The sequence below is a fragment of the Peromyscus leucopus genome, chromosome 3 (assembly GCF_004664715.2).
Source record: "Peromyscus leucopus breed LL Stock chromosome 3, UCI_PerLeu_2.1, whole genome shotgun sequence".
Taxonomy (NCBI): Eukaryota; Metazoa; Chordata; class Mammalia; order Rodentia; family Cricetidae; genus Peromyscus; species Peromyscus leucopus.
In genome coordinates, this window is record NC_051065.1 from 60,270,590 (window position 1) to 60,286,766 (window position 16,177).

At 49.3% G+C, this 16,177-nt stretch overlaps 1 protein-coding gene across 1 annotated transcript; it reads left to right on the forward strand.

Annotated features, from left to right (window-relative positions):
- Window positions 1-405: 405 nt before the first annotated feature.
- Window positions 406-13,300, forward strand: LOC114700122 (zinc finger protein 282-like). Its single transcript, XM_028879633.2, has 5 exons — window positions 406-1,136; window positions 3,947-4,300; window positions 6,041-6,167; window positions 10,543-10,650; window positions 11,364-13,300. Exons 1-5 carry the CDS (start codon window positions 1,113-1,115, stop codon window positions 12,449-12,451), a joined length of 1,701 nt encoding a protein of 566 aa, XP_028735466.1. The 5' UTR covers window positions 406-1,112; the 3' UTR covers window positions 12,452-13,300.
- Window positions 13,301-16,177: the final 2,877 nt, after the last annotated feature.

Here is a 16,177-nt window from a genome sequence, read left to right on the forward strand (position 1 = left end):
ATATACGCAGTCTGTCTGTCCCACATAATCCTCAGCTGCAAGAGCTCACTGCTGCTGCTCTGGAGGCGCAGGGCTAAGGTTTCTAGGCCCCTTTCTAATGCTACATGCTCCCTGGAAACAAATATTCTATATTTGAAGCACAGATTCAAATGCTAGGAGTGGGGGAAATGGTGCTCTGTAGCTCTGGGCTTGAGTGGTTTTCCAGCCTCTGCCTCCAGAATGCTAGGATTTACTTGCCTGCGCCATCATGCCCAATGAGGCTTACTGCGTTTGCCCGGGAATTCACTGGGACACGTTAAAGAATGTTTTGAGCCGGGCGTGATGGCGCACGCCTTTAATCCCAGCACTTGGGAGGCAGAGGCAGGCGGATCTCTGTGAGTTCGGGGCCAGCCTGGGCTACCAAGTGAGCTCCAGGAAAGGCGCAAAGCTACACAGAGAAACCCTGTCTCGAAAAAAACAACAACAACAAAAAAAGAATGTTTTGAGTTTAAAATGAACGAAGGCTGCTTGCTGCAGGAGCCGAGCGATGGAGTCCAGATAGGATCCCAGACTCTTCTGGCTCCCTCATTTTTTAAAACAAAGAAATGGTTGGGCCGTATGACTCTTAAGAACTGTGAAGGTGGAAATCTTAGCCTCATCGGTGCTCTATAAACACGTTGGAATAAACAACTACGTGCTTGTGGTCTGGTTTGTACAGGGTAGTCTGAGCTGGTGACCTCAGTGGTTTGTTTGGCTCTACACAGGTGGAGTTCATAGGCGAAAGGAGCCAGACACCTGGCGCTCACACCTGCCGGGTGGAGACAACGCGCCAGCGCACGCTGTGGGGCTGGTGCTTCGGCTCGCCGATGAGGCCTGGGCTCTGTCCAGCCAGGAGGCGGAACCTCCAGGGCTAGCCAATGGGGAGCCTGCTTGCAGCGGGTGGAGCCTGCGATCCAGCCGCGGGAGCCGTGGAGGAGCTGCTGAGACGCCTCCGGCTCACGGCTCTGCAGACTCTGTCCCTGGGCTGTTCGTCCCTGACGGCCATCCGAGCCTGGTGCGTGTGGGCCAGGAAGGGCCGTCTGTAGGGAAGATCGCAGCGGCGACTCTGGGACGAGGCAGGATCGCGTGCAGCCATGACGGAGGCGGCCGCTGCTCCGGTAAGGGCGGCCCGCACCGACCATGTGGGGGATGCGAAAAGGTTCCTTACACCTCCTGAAATTGGGTAGAGCTCAGGTAGGGCCTCAGGGAGGAAGACTAAGACGCTTATGTCCACATGATAAAGTCCTTGTCTCTTGTCCAGGTTTTGAGCATTCATAATATAAGCCAATTGAGCTTAACCAGGAAATAAGTGGGCCTGATGCACCGGCTGTGGACGTTTTCACTCCATATGACTCCTTTTCTATGATCTCTCCGCCTTCCCCTCTCAATTATTAGCTATCTCAGATCTATTCCCGAGCTAAGGACCCTCCAGCTAATCCCCTTGGTCCTGGGAACCGTAATTTTGTCCCTGCCTACGGGGGTTCCATGGCCTTCCAGGCCTGAATTGGATTCCATTCAGGGTGGATGCATACATCCTCCCCTGCTATTTCCCTATAACCCACGGGAAGATTTGCTACTGCAGCTGGTAGGCGTGTTTTAGGCCCAGGCATGACCTATCGCCTTCCAGCTGTGTGAACGAACTGCTGCGATACTGTCTCTGAAGGTAGAGGTCATCTGCTAGCAATAGCTTTGCAGTGACCTCAGACAGTTCTGGTGCCAGATTTGTGGCAAGGGTCACAGATAAACGAAGACATTTGACCGTTATCTGTGAAGACTGTTTGCCTCCTCCCAGCCGTATTTTGTTGTGTGGGTCAGTGGTCAGACTTCAGGATGGTGTCTTGGTACTGTGAAAGAAGGGAGGGAAGGATGGGGTCGGTGACAAGTAGTATCTAATTGTGGGGGGCACTTTTTGTATCTTTATGGAAGATGTCTAAAGGGAAGTTTAGTGTCACAAAATTTGATTAATTGCAGTCTTTGGTTTATAGTACATAAAACATTCTGGTCAGTGGTCTGGAACTTTCTTGTTTATTAGTAATAATACAGTATAAGGTAATGTGATACACCTCGAGGGCTTTTTTAATACCTGTAGTTTATTTCATCCTTCACTGCCTAAGAGATAGGAAAGTCATGATGACCTTGTAATTGAGAAAACAGCCTTAGGAGAATAGTGTATCTTTGCCTCAAACTGCACAGAGTTTAGTTCTGGAAGAGGCCTGGTCCAGGATTTATCTGCCGTCCCCACAGAGGAGCTCCTTGCTCTTTGTTTTATTATTTGCAGTTATGCTTGATACATTGTCCACCTCCTTTAGACAGGGTGCTCTTCGGGATATTTCCTTTTGACAAGGATGCTGGCTTTCAGCTTTCTCCGACCCCTGCTTGTTGGCAGCTAAGATCTAGCCTTCCAGTGGGGAAGGAAACCTTAGGGGCTGGTTGGTGAGGTGCCCCGGTCACAGAAACCTCGCGTCCAACCTAAAACAAGCTGGAGTCCACTGAGAGGAGGGAACCTCAACTGAGAAAATGCCTCCCGTAATATTGGACTGTAGACGAGCTTGTAGGGCATTTTCTTAACTAGTGTCTGGTGTGGTAAGGCCCAGCCCGTCATGGGTGCGCCACATCTGGGCTGGTGGTCCTGAGTTCTATAAGGAAGCAGGCTGAGAAAACCATGAAACAAGCCACTAAACAGCACTCCCGACGCCTTTGCTTTAACTCCTGCCTCCAGGCTCCTGCCTTGCTTGAGTTCCTGCCCTGACTTCCTTTAGTGATATACAGTGATGTGAAAGTGTAAGCCAAATAAACCATTTCCTCATCAAGTTGTTTTTGGTCATGGTATTTCATCACAGCAATAGAAACCCTAACTAAGACACCTAGTGTCTCGGGCAGGTTGGGAATTCACACAGCATTAGATGATTCATGTGGCCCTTAGAGATCACTGAGGTCAGAACAGCAGGGCCTCATGTTAGGGGAAGCTGCTGTAAGAGGAGGTAAGGGTGCTGGGCATGGTGGTGCATGCCTTTAATCCCAGCACTTGGGAGGCAGAGGTAGACCTCTGAGCTCGAGGCTGGTCTGAGCTACTGAGTGAGTTCCAGGACAGCCAAGGGTATACTGAGAAACCCTGTTTGGGTGGGAGGAGGTGGGGGGGGGGTGAGATTGCCATTGGGTATGCAGGTTTTGTGACCTTCCTGTTGGGCTGTGTCCCCAGAGGAAGAAAAGGTGGTTAAGTAACTGATAGAACTAATATAAGTAGAAAAGCAATATGGTTGGGGTTTTCTTTGGGCCGCCAACCAGCTCCCAAGTAAAAACATGGAGACTTATTAATTATGAAAGCTCAGCCTTAGCTTAGACTTGTCCCACTAGCTCTTTTAACTTAATTTAACCTGTTTCTATTCATCTATGTTTTGATTTGAGGCTTTTTACCTTTCTTTCATTTTTGTATGTCCTACTTTCCTGCTTCCTCCATGTCTGTCTGTCTGGCCCCTGGTGTCTCTGTGTCTCTCTTCGTCTCCTTGAGCCAAAATTCCTCCTCTAATTCCTTGCCCGGAGGTGCCACCTATACCTCCTCCCTTGCTACTGGCCATAGACCAATTAGGTGCTTTAGGCAGGCAAGGTAAAACAGCAACCCATCTTTACATAGTTAAACACATATTCTGCAACATCAACAAATACAGCCCATCTTTGCATAGTTAAACAAATATTCCTCAACAGAGCAAGAGTAAATCCAGTATACATTTGAATGCTCACTATTTTGCTTTCCATTGCAGTGGGAATTATTCCTCCCATGAAGGTCCTGTGGGGTCCAGTGTCTTTTATTTTTGTCTGGGATCTAGCCTGTGATGAATCTGATCCATTCCAGAGGATCCTGATCTTACTATATTTGAGAACAGTTCTCGGCCCTCTGGAAGCTAACCCATCTCCTTGTCTCTGGTCACAGGACTGGCATGTGGGGACTGACCTCCAACAACAGGTCCAGATCCAGTCTGCGGAGATCTCCCTTTTAGCCATCCTGGCTGCTGTTCAGGCAGTGGAGAAGAAAACAGAATCCCAGGCTGTCCATCTTCAAAGCCTGGAAATACGAACAGGGTCAGCTGAGAAGAGGCTGGCTGACTGTGAGAAGACAGCCATGGAGCTCAGCAGCCAGCTGGAGGGCAAGTGGGCCGTGCTGGGGACCCTGCTGCAGGAGTACGGGCTGCTGCAGCGGCGCCTGGAGAACCTAGAAAGTCAGATGCAAAACCGGAACTCCTGGGTCCTGAGGCTGCCCCCTAGCAGCAAGGATGAAGCCCCCAAGGTATGCATAGAGTGTGAAGGGAGGCCTCCAGTCTAGTCACAGTGGACCTTAAGGAGCTATTAAAAATGTCAGAAGTGACATTGAAAAGAGTCTGCTTAGGCAGTAGAGTGAGTTGTTGGGAAGGATATGTTTAGGCAGCAACAGCTGTCTTATTGCAGAATGACCCCCTCCCCCCTTTTTTCAATTGAAAAGAATTGTTTTTAATTGGTAGTATACACCTTTAATCCCAACACTTGGGAGGCAGGGGCAGGTGGATCTCTGAGTTTGAGGCCGGGACTACAGGGTGCCGGACAGCCAGGGCTATATAGAGAAACCTTGTCTTGAAAATCAAAAAAAGAAAAAGAAAAAAATTGTTGCTGGGTGGTGGTGGTGCATGCCTTTAATTCCAGCGCTTGGGAGGCAAAGGCAGGTGAATTTCTGTGAGTTAGAGGCCAGCCTGGTCTACAAAGTGAGTTCCAGGACAGGCTCCAAAAGCTACACAGAGAAACGCTGTCTCGAAAAACCAAAAAGAAAAAAAATTGTTTTCATACAATATATTTTGATCACGTTTTCCCCTCCCCCAGTTTCTCCCAGATCCTTCCTATCTCCCCACCCACCCAACTTTACATTCTTTTTGTCTCTCTTTAAAGAATGACTACAACAACAAAAACAGCTGGACAGTGGTGGCGCATGCCTTTAATCCCAGCACTCTGGAGGCAGAGGCAGACTGGTCTCTGTGAGTTCGAGACCAGCCTGGTCTATAGAGCAAGATCCAGGACAGGCTCCAAAGCTACACAGGGAAACCCTGTCTCAAAAGACAAAAAAAGAAAAAGAAAAAAACCCACAAAAATAAAAAAGCAGATACCAAAATATACAAGCAAAAGACTAATAAGACAAAAACACGTCCAAACAAAGCAAAATTAAACAAAGTCTGTAAAAAATACCATGGAGTTTGTTTTATGTTGGCCAACGCCTCTTGGACATGGGGCCTGCCGTGAAGTATGGTTAATATGCCCAGTGAGACTCCACTGGAAAAACTGCTTTTTCCTTTGCCATTGGCTATCAATTTTGGATAGCTTCTCAGTTAGGGTAGGACTTCCATCTGCCTTGAACCCGTGCAGGTCATGTGTACACGCCATCCACCTTGAACCCATGCAGGTCATGTGTACACACCAGTCTCCATGAGTTCATACGTGCATCAGTCTTGCTGTGTCTGGAGGACACTTTTTCCAAGGAGTCGTTTCTCTGGCTCTTACCATCCTCCTTCTTCCTTTTCCACATAGATCCCTGAGCCTTGAGGGGAGGGGTGAAGAAGACATTCCATTTAGGACTGAGTGCTCCAAAGTTTCTCACTCTGCACATTGTCCAGTTGTGGGTCTCTGTTAATTCCCACCTACTACAGGAAGAAGCCTCTCTGATGAGGGCTGAATGAGGCACCGATTTGAGCCTCAGTCTGGTGCAGCCACTTTGGTAGAAAGTGTTTGAGTGTGGGCAACTGACACAAAGGAATGGAGATGGGCTAGAAGGGAAGGCCCCAGAATGACTTTTTGAGAGTGAGGACTGGTTCAAGTCGAGGAAGTCTACAGAAAGCATCTCCGTTCAGCTTCCGACAGAAGATGCAGGTGTGCACAGGAGGAGCTGGGAGGACGCTTTCCATGGTCATGGGGTGGGCAGAAGCTAGCATTTGGTCAGTGGTGCCCACAATTTCGGAGCTCTTTCTGGCTGTTCTCTGAAGGGCTGTGGGGATTTGTATTCCTCCAGGTTTCCATGACTACTGAAGAGGTAGCTGGGTGTTTCCCCGAGCAACAGGAAGGCAGTCCGGAAGACTGGCAGAAGGAGCTCTGCACGCACGCAGCAAAGGAGAGCCGTGAGGTGCTGGGCTCTCTGGGTAAGAGACATCCCCAAGGGCTTCCAGATGTGCTTTCATCCTTTTCCTCAGTGTGTTGAGACTCTTGGATCTGAGAGCCAGAGTAGACTGGGCCTCTGTCTTAGAAGCTGGTAGACGGTATCCTTAATTCCCGTCTTTAGGACTAAGTGTAGACATGCTTCTATTTTGTGTGTATGGGTGGTTTGGCCTGTATGTATGTCTGTGTATCATATGCATGTCTGGTGTCTGCAGAGGCCAGAAGAGGGCATTGGATCACCGGAACTGGAGTTATAGATGGTTGCAAGCTGCCATGTAATTGAACCTGGGTCCTTCGGAACCTCTGGAAGAGCATTCAGTGCTCTTAACCACCAAGCCATCTCTCCAGCCCCATGGGCATGATTTGTAAAGGTATCTAAGATCTAAGAATTGAGGGCTAGCAGTAAACAGTAGGCCCTCCAGCCAAGTGTGCAGGAGTTTTATGTGAGACTTGATCTAAAATTTTATAGCCACATCCCCAGCTCTTGCATCATCCTGGAGCTTGCAGAAAGGTTAAATCACTTATCCAAGGCTTCAGTGGCGATGCACAGATTAGAACCTGCTCCTCACTGTCCAGTTCCTCCCAGTTCATTTCTATAGAGTGGAGATGTCCCTACCTTTGTCCTCTAGGACTTAGTTTGTGACTCTGCCTACTCCTGTTCCACCACTGAATTCTGATACCAGTCCAGGAGCTGTGGAAAAGGGGCAAGGGTGAGGCAGATGGTTTACCACCTCCATCAGACTTGTGATGCCCTGTCTGTGCCATGGCCCAGCTCTTTACCCTGCTTCCACCAGGAATGCTCTCTGCAGGGAAGGAGCCGAGTCTTCGCTTGATGTTTCCCTTCCACACTGCCTGGCACACTCTAGGGTGACAGAGTATTGGGTCAGAATGAGAGCTCAGTTTTCATTCTCTTTCAGCTAATAGCACAAGTTGGAATGCAGATTGCAAAGCTGTTTGCTTTCCAACTGCTAGAGATGGAACCTTGTGAATGCTAAGGGAAGCGCCCTCCACTGAGTTAGAGCTCCAGCCTTTTTTTCCCCGTATCTGACAGGATCTTACTATAACTTAGGCTGGCTTGGAAGTTACTGGGTAGCTCTGGCTAGCCTTGAACTTGTGCTTTCCACCTCAGCCTTTGGAGTATTAGGATTATGGGTGTGACCCACCCTGGCTTTTTGAAAGGTAAAGAAACCCTTAGTTCAAATGGAAGAAGCAATAGGAGAAGAAGGGAGCACTCTACTGAAAGGAAATAGATTCCCTGTTTGCTCAGAACACAAAGTTAGCCAAGGTACCATTCCATGTTGGGGTGTGTGTGTGTGTGTGTGTGTGTGTGTGTGTGTGTGTGTGTGTGTACGTGTACCTGCTTGTCTGTACGTTCCTGTGGGGGCCCTGCACACATGTGATGTTGGATCCCCTAGAAAGAGTTAAGTCAGTGGTAGGAGCTGGGAACCAAACCCAGGTTCTCTGTGGGAACTCTCTCTCTCCAGCCCTGTTCCTTGTTTTTAGATTTTTACTGTATTTGGGGAGAAAAGCCCTCATTTGAAGGAGTCTCGTTGGCTAGGTAAATGAAGGAAGAGCACACTGAGTGGTAGGCAAGTTGCACTGGGGTTAAAAGTGTTTTGGGGCCCTGCAGGGGTAGGGGTGCCACAGAGAAGGTAGAGTGCCAGGATACAGAAGTCAGCCGATAGAGCTCGGGAGACAAAGGGCCAGGAGAGCTTGCTTAGTGGGGGGCGGCACTTGTTGGCTCACTGAGGACCCTGCTTCCCCTTCCTGTGGTACAGTGAGGGGACCTGGGGCCCCATGGTAGGTGTGGTCAGGAAGCAGATGCAGAACAGGCTGGGCTTGGCTGGTATATCCCTGGAGGTGCCCAGAACTTTCCTCTGGAGCTTTGGCATGCTCTGGAATGTGATATCCTTAGGGGACTAGGACTGTCTCACCTTGGATAGTCTTTGCTGTCTTGGCAGTCACTCCACTGTCATTTGGTGTAAACTTGCTTTATTTTCTACAAGTTTCCGAAGGCAGCTCTTCCTGCCCAATTTCTGAGAATCTTCAATCAGTAAGCATAGGCCTACAGTTTCAACATGTTCAAGTGATTTGGATACCTCAGGGTTTGAGAAGCTGGTTATAGGGGTCCCCCGGGCAGAGGCTGATGAGCTCTAGCCTTTTGATGATTATGCAAGTGCATTCTTACATGAATATGGTTTTGCTCAGCAATGCAGAGGTCAAGCATTTTTTTCTCTGCATACGGCCTTGCTATGTAGCCCCAGCTGGCCCAGAACTTACTATATAGGCCAGGCTGGTCTTGAACTTGTAGCTGCCATTCCACCTTTGCCTTCTAAGACCTGGGATTGCAGTTGTGCACCACCAGGCCCAATTTAAAAGGCTTCTCCTGGGCTGGAGAGATGACTCTGAAGCTAGAGTGCATGCTGCCATCTAAAGGTTCTGAATCTGACTCCAGCACCGATGTCAGACACCCGTGTCAGGTGTCTGTGAGCTGCTGGTAGCGCCAGCTCCAGGGATCTGACGCCGTCTGTCCTTGAGCACACTGCACTCATGTGCACACATACATACATGCATCATAACCACATTTTTTTTTTTTTTTTTTTTTTTTTTTTTTGTTTTTCGAGACAGGGTTTCTCTGTGTAGCTTTGCGCCTTTCCTGGACTCACTTGGTAGTCCAGGCTGGCCTCGAACTCACAGAGATCCACCTGGCTCTGCCTCCCGAGTGCTGGGATTAAAGGCGTGCGCCACCACCGCCCGGCCATAACCACATTTTTTAAAAAGCCTCTTTATTGGCTACCTTCCCCATCCCAAGCCCCTCCCAGCATAGCTGCTATTCTTATTATTGGTGTACGTACTCAGAGACTTCACAGTGTCCGTGTGTGAGTCAGAAGATAACTTGTGTGAATCACTTTTCTCCTGTCACATGGGTTCTAGGAATTCAACTCAGGTCATCAGACTTGGTAGCAAGTACTTTACGCAGGTGACTTCTTTTTCCCAAGGCTTTAATTTTAACTTCCAGTTAAAATTATGGAAGCAACCTATGTAGGGGAGGTGGCTACATGTGGCTGGGCAGCATTTATTTATCAGGAGGGAGCATGGATGATGTGCTGTGGTATGGATGTGGAGCTTAGAGATGGGCACCGAATAGTGAGGTCCCTTGGCCCTTGAAGGACACCTACCCTAGGGTACTGTGTTACATGGGCTGCCAGACAGGGACTGATAAAACCCACACCCAAATACTGCAGTAACAGCTTAGACAAGATGGTTTCCCACTCCTGACAGGCTTGTTTGGCAGCTCAGGTGTCCCAGACCCAAGTGTCTTTCAACCTGTCGCTCTGCCTTTCCTAGGGAGTAACTTTGCCACTGCCATTCAAAGTGACCAATTAGGAAGCAAGTAGAGCTGGTGGTGGCGCACACCTTGAGTGCCAGCACTCAGGAGGCAGAGACCGTGAGTTCGAGGCCAGCCTGCTCTACACAGTGAGACCTTGTCTCAAAAAAAAAAAAAAAAAAAAAAAAAGCTGGAGAGGTGGCTCAGAGGTTAAGAGCACTCACTGGCTGCTCTTCCAGAGGTTCTGAGTTCAATTCCCAGCAACCACATGGTGGCTCATGACCATCTATAATGAGATCTGGTCCCCTCTTCTGTCATGCAGGCAGAACACTGTATACATAATGAATCTTTAAAAAAAAAAACAACTAGTAGGAGCAGTGACGCACACCTTTAGTCCCAGCCTGGTCTACAAAGCAAGTTCTAGGACAGCCAGGCCACGTAAGAAAAACCCTGTTTTGAAAAACAACAAAAAGCTAGAAGAAGGGAAAGGATTGCCTTTTCTCTTAGTACAATACATTTATTTCCAATTTAACAAGCAAAGTTAGTGCTTATGCACGATAAATATTAATCCACTTAAATCTCTTGTAGGTTTGTGTCTTTTCATATACAAATAGATGAAAAAACTAAGCCACAGAGAGGCTAGGTAAATTATCAGAGGTCATGTAGCTAGAAAAGTCTGAGCCTTATTACATCCTGTTGGTTATCTGCTTGAAGAAGTGTTCTAGAGGTATGGTCTGTATTCTGGAGGGATCTGAAGGCCCAGCCAAACTCCTGCTGTTCTTTCCTTCAGAAAGCGGGGTGGTAAAGATGAAAGGCTGCTGGCCCTTGGTCATAGGCTACCACTGGTCATTCAGAAGCCGTGTACCCCTGCTCTCCCGTCTTATCAGAAATCCCAGTACTTATTTGTTCTGCCTTTGCTGGGTCTGTGGTTCTGTTGGGAGTGCACTGTGGTCACTGGTCCTGGACAGAGACTATCACAGGAAAGAGGCCATGACGTCTGATGCCCTCGGGGCTTCCTCTCTTTTCCTTAGAAACAGGCCAGCTGGAATCTGTCCCAAGTGTTCTTCCCTGGATCAAGCAAGAAGAAGAGGCGTATGAGAAGAGCCTACGGGAGACAAGCAGTGCATATCTGTGCTCAGGTGAGGCCCAGGGGCAGGCTGCTTATCTGGGCCTCTGAACACCCTGGGGGGGAGGGGGTGGTTTCTGTATTCATGTCTGGAAGTGGCAGCGAGCAAGAATCCTGTGTTGTCCTGTTGTCTCTGTGCTGTTTGCTGTGGACACTTGTCCCACCCTATCCTGGCTGGCTTAGGAACTATGCTGGCATTGTGCTGGGTGGGCACTGTAAGCACTGACTGATGCAGAGGACACATCCCCATCCCCACAGGACTTTTCAGTTAAGAGAAAGACAACCACAAATTAACAGTACAACTAAAGAGGAGGAAACCATGTCTGAGCCAGAAAGCCCTTTGAGAATGATAAAAATTGTGGACAGTGTCCTCAGAAGGCACGTACACTTAGAATGTATTTACATGGGAAGGCCTTCTGTAATCAGGGTGTGAGGGGTGGGCTATCTCATTCATGGTCTTGGTGGCACCAATCAGGTTGTCAGGGAGCTGGTCTCGGGAGGCTGTTGAAGCCACAGCTTAGCTGCAAGGGCGTTTGGATGACATGTAGATGACACAGACTAAGGCCTCTGGCAGAAAGCAAGTGGGAAATAGATAGGTGAGGGCCAGAGTGACAGGCTCATGTGAGTGAGCCTCAGGCCTTCCATACCAAAGAACAGGAGGGATCAGGTGGTCTCGCTCCAGAGCCTGTGGCAGAGATGACTCATTGCTGTGTCTCCTCCCACCAGAAACCTGGCTAGCTAACAAGAAAAGGACCCTGGAAGGAGAGTCCGTGGTACCAGAGACAGCCTGGGCAACCGATGGAAGACCCAGCAAGGACGACTTCGAGAGGGGAACCGGTGGGGATCTGCTCCCTGTTTCCAGAGAGAGAGAGGTTGCCTCCCTCCCCCGAGGCGCTCAGAGTCAGCCTGTGCCAGCTCCTGAGGGCACTGCGAATGGCCAGAACTTCACTGTCAAAGAGCCCGGCACTCAGCATGATCACCCACACCATGGAGCTCAGTCCTTTGCCAGTCTCCAGTGCCCCCAGAGTGCCACCCAGCAGGTCCCTCTCGCCAGGAACCGGTGTGCACCCACAGCCCAGCGTGCCTACACCTGCATCCAGTGTGGCAAGAGCTTCGTCCACCAGTCAACACTCACCACGCACTACCGCACACACACCGGGGAGAAGCCGTACAAGTGCGCCGAGTGTGAGAAGCGCTTTGGCCGTCTGTCCACACTGCTGGAGCACCAGCGCACCCACACCGGAGAGCGGCCCTTCCCGTGTGCACAGTGTGGCCGTCGTTTTGGGCGCCTGTCCACACTGGTGGAACATCGGCGCACCCACACGGGTGAGAAACCATTTCCGTGCACCCAGTGTGACAAGCGTTTCACACGCTTGGCCAACTTGACGGTGCACCAGAGTGTGCACTCCGGGGAGCACGCCTTCCAGTGCGCCCAGTGTGGCTCGTGCTTCCCGCACAAGCCCGGGTTCCTGCGGCATCTGCGCAGCCACTCTCAGGAGAAGCGCTTCACCTGCGGCCAGTGTGGCAAGAGCTTCACCTGCCGCTCCTGGCTGGCGCGCCACCAGGGCAGTCATGCCCGCTCAGCCGCCTCTACTTACGTGGCTTGTGAGAAGAGCTCACCAAGCCATGAGTCACCGGCGGGTCTCCTTAAAGGCGCAGCTAGGGGGAAGTTTTCCAGTGTCCCTTCTGGCTCACCCAGATCCAAGGACACTAAGGCCTATGGCAGAGGTCAGCAGCTCGGTGGCCAGGGGCAGGAAGGTCTGGTGGGGTCTCTGCATAGTTGTCTCTCTGTAAAGATGGAGAATGCAGGGTAGCACCCAGAGAGTTCCCTAATGAGGCCGCACAGGGCTTCTGGGTCCCCTTGAATCCAAGCTGCCTCCTACGGGGCGCTTCTTGGGTCAGATGTGTGGTGCCTGCCATCTGCTAGGCCTCCCGGGGAGGGTGTCTCCCACGGACTGCAGGTGCTAAGTGCCCTGAGATTCTTGCTGCAGGGAAGGCTCCAGCACCAGGTGAAGGGAAGAGGGAAACGTGAGTATCTGCCAGCAGCAGCGGAGTCCCCCGAGATCCTGGAAGCCTCATCACCATCTCAGCAGTTCAGGCAGCAATGAGCTTTTCACCATCAAAGGGGTTGGCCAGTTAGAATGCTGCAATTTTGAAAAGTTGAATTGCTCGGCTTCTGTCTGAGCAACTCAACTCAAACTAGTTTCCAAGATTAACTTAGGACAGGGCTGGGGATGTGACTCAACAGAGTGTCCATCTAGCATGCATGGATGGCGCCAGGGTTAGATCCCCAGCATCAAATTAAGCTGGCCATGATGGCACATACCTGTGATCCTAGCATTCCTGTTGATGCAGGAGGATCACAAGTTCAAGGTCTGTTTGGCTACAGCGTCCCTGTTTAAAGAAACAAAGTATCCTTTAGGGTTCTCAGATACCCCATGTCTCACCAGTGGCCCGTATTTGTAGAATAACCGCATGCGTGTTCCCAAGGAGGGGCTGGGACTCAGTGTCATTGTCCCCACTTTGGAGGAATGTGGGAAAGCAGACCTGTGCTGCTTGCTCTGCCCTCTGGGCTTTGTCTACATCTGGAGGTGATTTTTACTGAAGATCTGAGATTTCCCATATTCACTTAAAACCTGTAAATAAAGATATTTATGAAGAACTATAAACTCCCCTTCTTGCCCTGACGACCCTGCCAAAATTGGTTATTGTTTTGCAGTAATATTTGGCTCCAGATTTGGGTAATAGTGGCGAGTTATTTTTAACTGTGGTCCATGTTAAAGTTCTGAAAGAAAAAGTGATGGGAAGCACCATGGAGGCAGACTCGGGGTGGGGCAGGCTGATTTTTTTTCCTGGAGGGCACTGTGTCTGGGCCATAGAAAGCACGACTGCCTGCAACTCAAGCCCTCTTCTTCAAGGGACACACATACATGAAGCATATGCTCACATAGACATGTGCACATAAATATAGAAGCTTAAGAAAGAAAGCATTATCTGTGGAATGGGCGGTATGTTTCCATTAGGGGGTACCACACAATTCATCTCTCCCCACCTCAGTATTTATACATTAACTTTCATTAATCCTGAGGTCTGTTGATTGTAAAACACCTTTATTTTCTACCTCTCTAAGCAAAGAAAAGCTGTAGCCCTGTCCTTATGACTTACCAATGCAAGATAAGTGCATCCCAACTGTAGCCATATTTTCAATTTGAGCAAAAGTGTCAGGCTCTCCTGGGTAGATCCTGACCAGCAAATGTCTCCCCATCCCCAGGTGCTGGTGGTAATTTGTATTCCTCCCCTGTTACTTTGTACCAAATGTAAGCCCTTTACATAACACACACACACACACACACACACACACACACACACACACTCAGAGCGTGGACCCCAGTGGCATCATTTCAAAACTCCCATAGTAGCCAAGCACGGTGGTGCGCACCTTTAGTCACAGTACTGAGGCAGAGGCAGGTGGATCTCTGTTCAAGGCCAGCCTGGGCTACAGAGTGAGTTCCAGAACAGCTAGGGCTGTTACAGAGAAACTGTGTCTCGAAAAGCAAGCAACAACCCCCCCCACCCATATCGTAGAAAGCACTCCTTAATGAACAAGTGCTCCCATAACCCCAGGTCCCAGCTGCCATGTCACACTAGGACAAGGACCTGGAAACGAGCCTGTTCTGCAGTGCCTTCATCAGGGAAGCAATCATTTCTCAAACACCGTCAGGGTGAGGGTGTCTTCATGGTCCTCACAAAGGGCCTGCATCTGGTTGCATAATCTCAAAGAATGAACAGTGTCTTGGGATAATACTATGAGGGCTGGGAATGGAGCCTGGTAGAACTGTTTGCCTAGCATGCATGAAACTGTGATTCCCAGTACCATATAAACTGGCAACGATGGTGTACACCCATAATCCCAGCACTTGGCATGTGGAGGCAGAATGACCTTCATCCTTGGTGACAGCGAATTTAAGGCCAGCCTGGCTACGTGAAACCCTGTCTTCAAAGACAAAGTCCTGAAGCCAGCCTGGACTACAGAGTTAGACCATCTCAGAAAAATGTCTCATGTAACAGGAGCTGAATGTTTGAGAACTGGAAGCATCTGGGGACAGGTGGTAGGAAAGGAAATCCAGTCCTGTGCAGAGGGTGCTGGAGCTTAACTACTGCAAGTCAAGATGCTGAGCTTTGGGGAATCTGTAAGAGAACAGGTCCTGTGTCCAAAGCTGTGGAGCTGGTGATGAGATGGGAAGCCTTTCCTCCTCTTCTCCATCTGCCCAGAAATGAGGAAGCCCTGTGCTGTGGATATCGCTCTATATAAATAAAACACTGATGGCCAGTGACCAGGCAGGAAGTATAGGCGGGACAAGGAGAGAGGAGGATTGGGGAAACAGGAAGAAGGGGGAGAGACACTGCAGCCACCGCCAGGACAAGCAGCATGTAAAGATGCCGGTAAGCCACCAGCCACGTGGCAAGGTATAGATTTATAGAAATGGGTTAATTTAAGATAAAAGAACAGTTAGCAAGAAGCCTGCCACAGCCATACAGTTTGTAAACAATATAAGTCTCTGTGTTTACTTGGTTGGGTCTGAGCGGCTGTGGGACTGGCAGGTGACAAAGATTTGTCCTGACTGTGGGCAAGGCAGGAAAACTCTAGCTACAGCCCTGTGCAGCCAGCCGCTCTCACTACCGTGGACAAAGGCCAACACAGTGGCCATGCTTTCCTCACCGTATGTTCTTACACTGCGATCCAAAATAAATCCTTCCATTAGACTGCTTCTGTAGCCATTCTTCCAGAGGATCACAAAAATAACTACTACATTCCCCTTCTGCTCTTTTGTTATGTAGTATTCTGAGACCATGTCTTACATGGCAGTAGCCCAGGCTGGCCTGAAGCTCCTGTCTCAGCCTGTGAGTGGTAGGATTACAGTATGAGGAACCATGCTTGACTTCACAGTCTACTCTGGCCCTTCCTATTTTCCTTACTCTGCTATGTTTCTCCATAGCTCTGTGTCTGACCTACAATCAGTTGATTATCTTCCTCCGTGACAAAAACCACAAGACTGGGACTTTTTGTTCCCGAAAAAACCTGCTTGGCATTCCTTAGATGATTACCAAATATTTCAACTTGAGTGAATAGATACTTAAGTGTTGTAAAAGCACTGAGAGTGGTGGAACACGCCTTTAATCCCAGCACTCCAGAGGTTGAGGCAGGCGGATCTCTGTGAGTTTGAGGCCAGCCTGCTCTACCTAATGAGTTCCAGGCCAACCAGAGCTACACAATAAGACCTTGCCTCAAAAAACTATGAAAGCTACCCAAGCCAAGGTAGACACTTGAGGTGATTATAAACAGAAAAACTATATTTCAAAAGAAAGCTCTAGTATACCTTTTATTCAATTATAGCTCTTCCTCATTCTCAAGTTATTTTAATTCAACTAGTTTCTTCTAATATTTGTTTACAAGTCTTACCCCCTGTTGTCATCTGGTTGGTTAAGTTGGTTAAGTTGGTTAACTTCAGCCTTGAGTTCATAATTGGAAACCATTATAC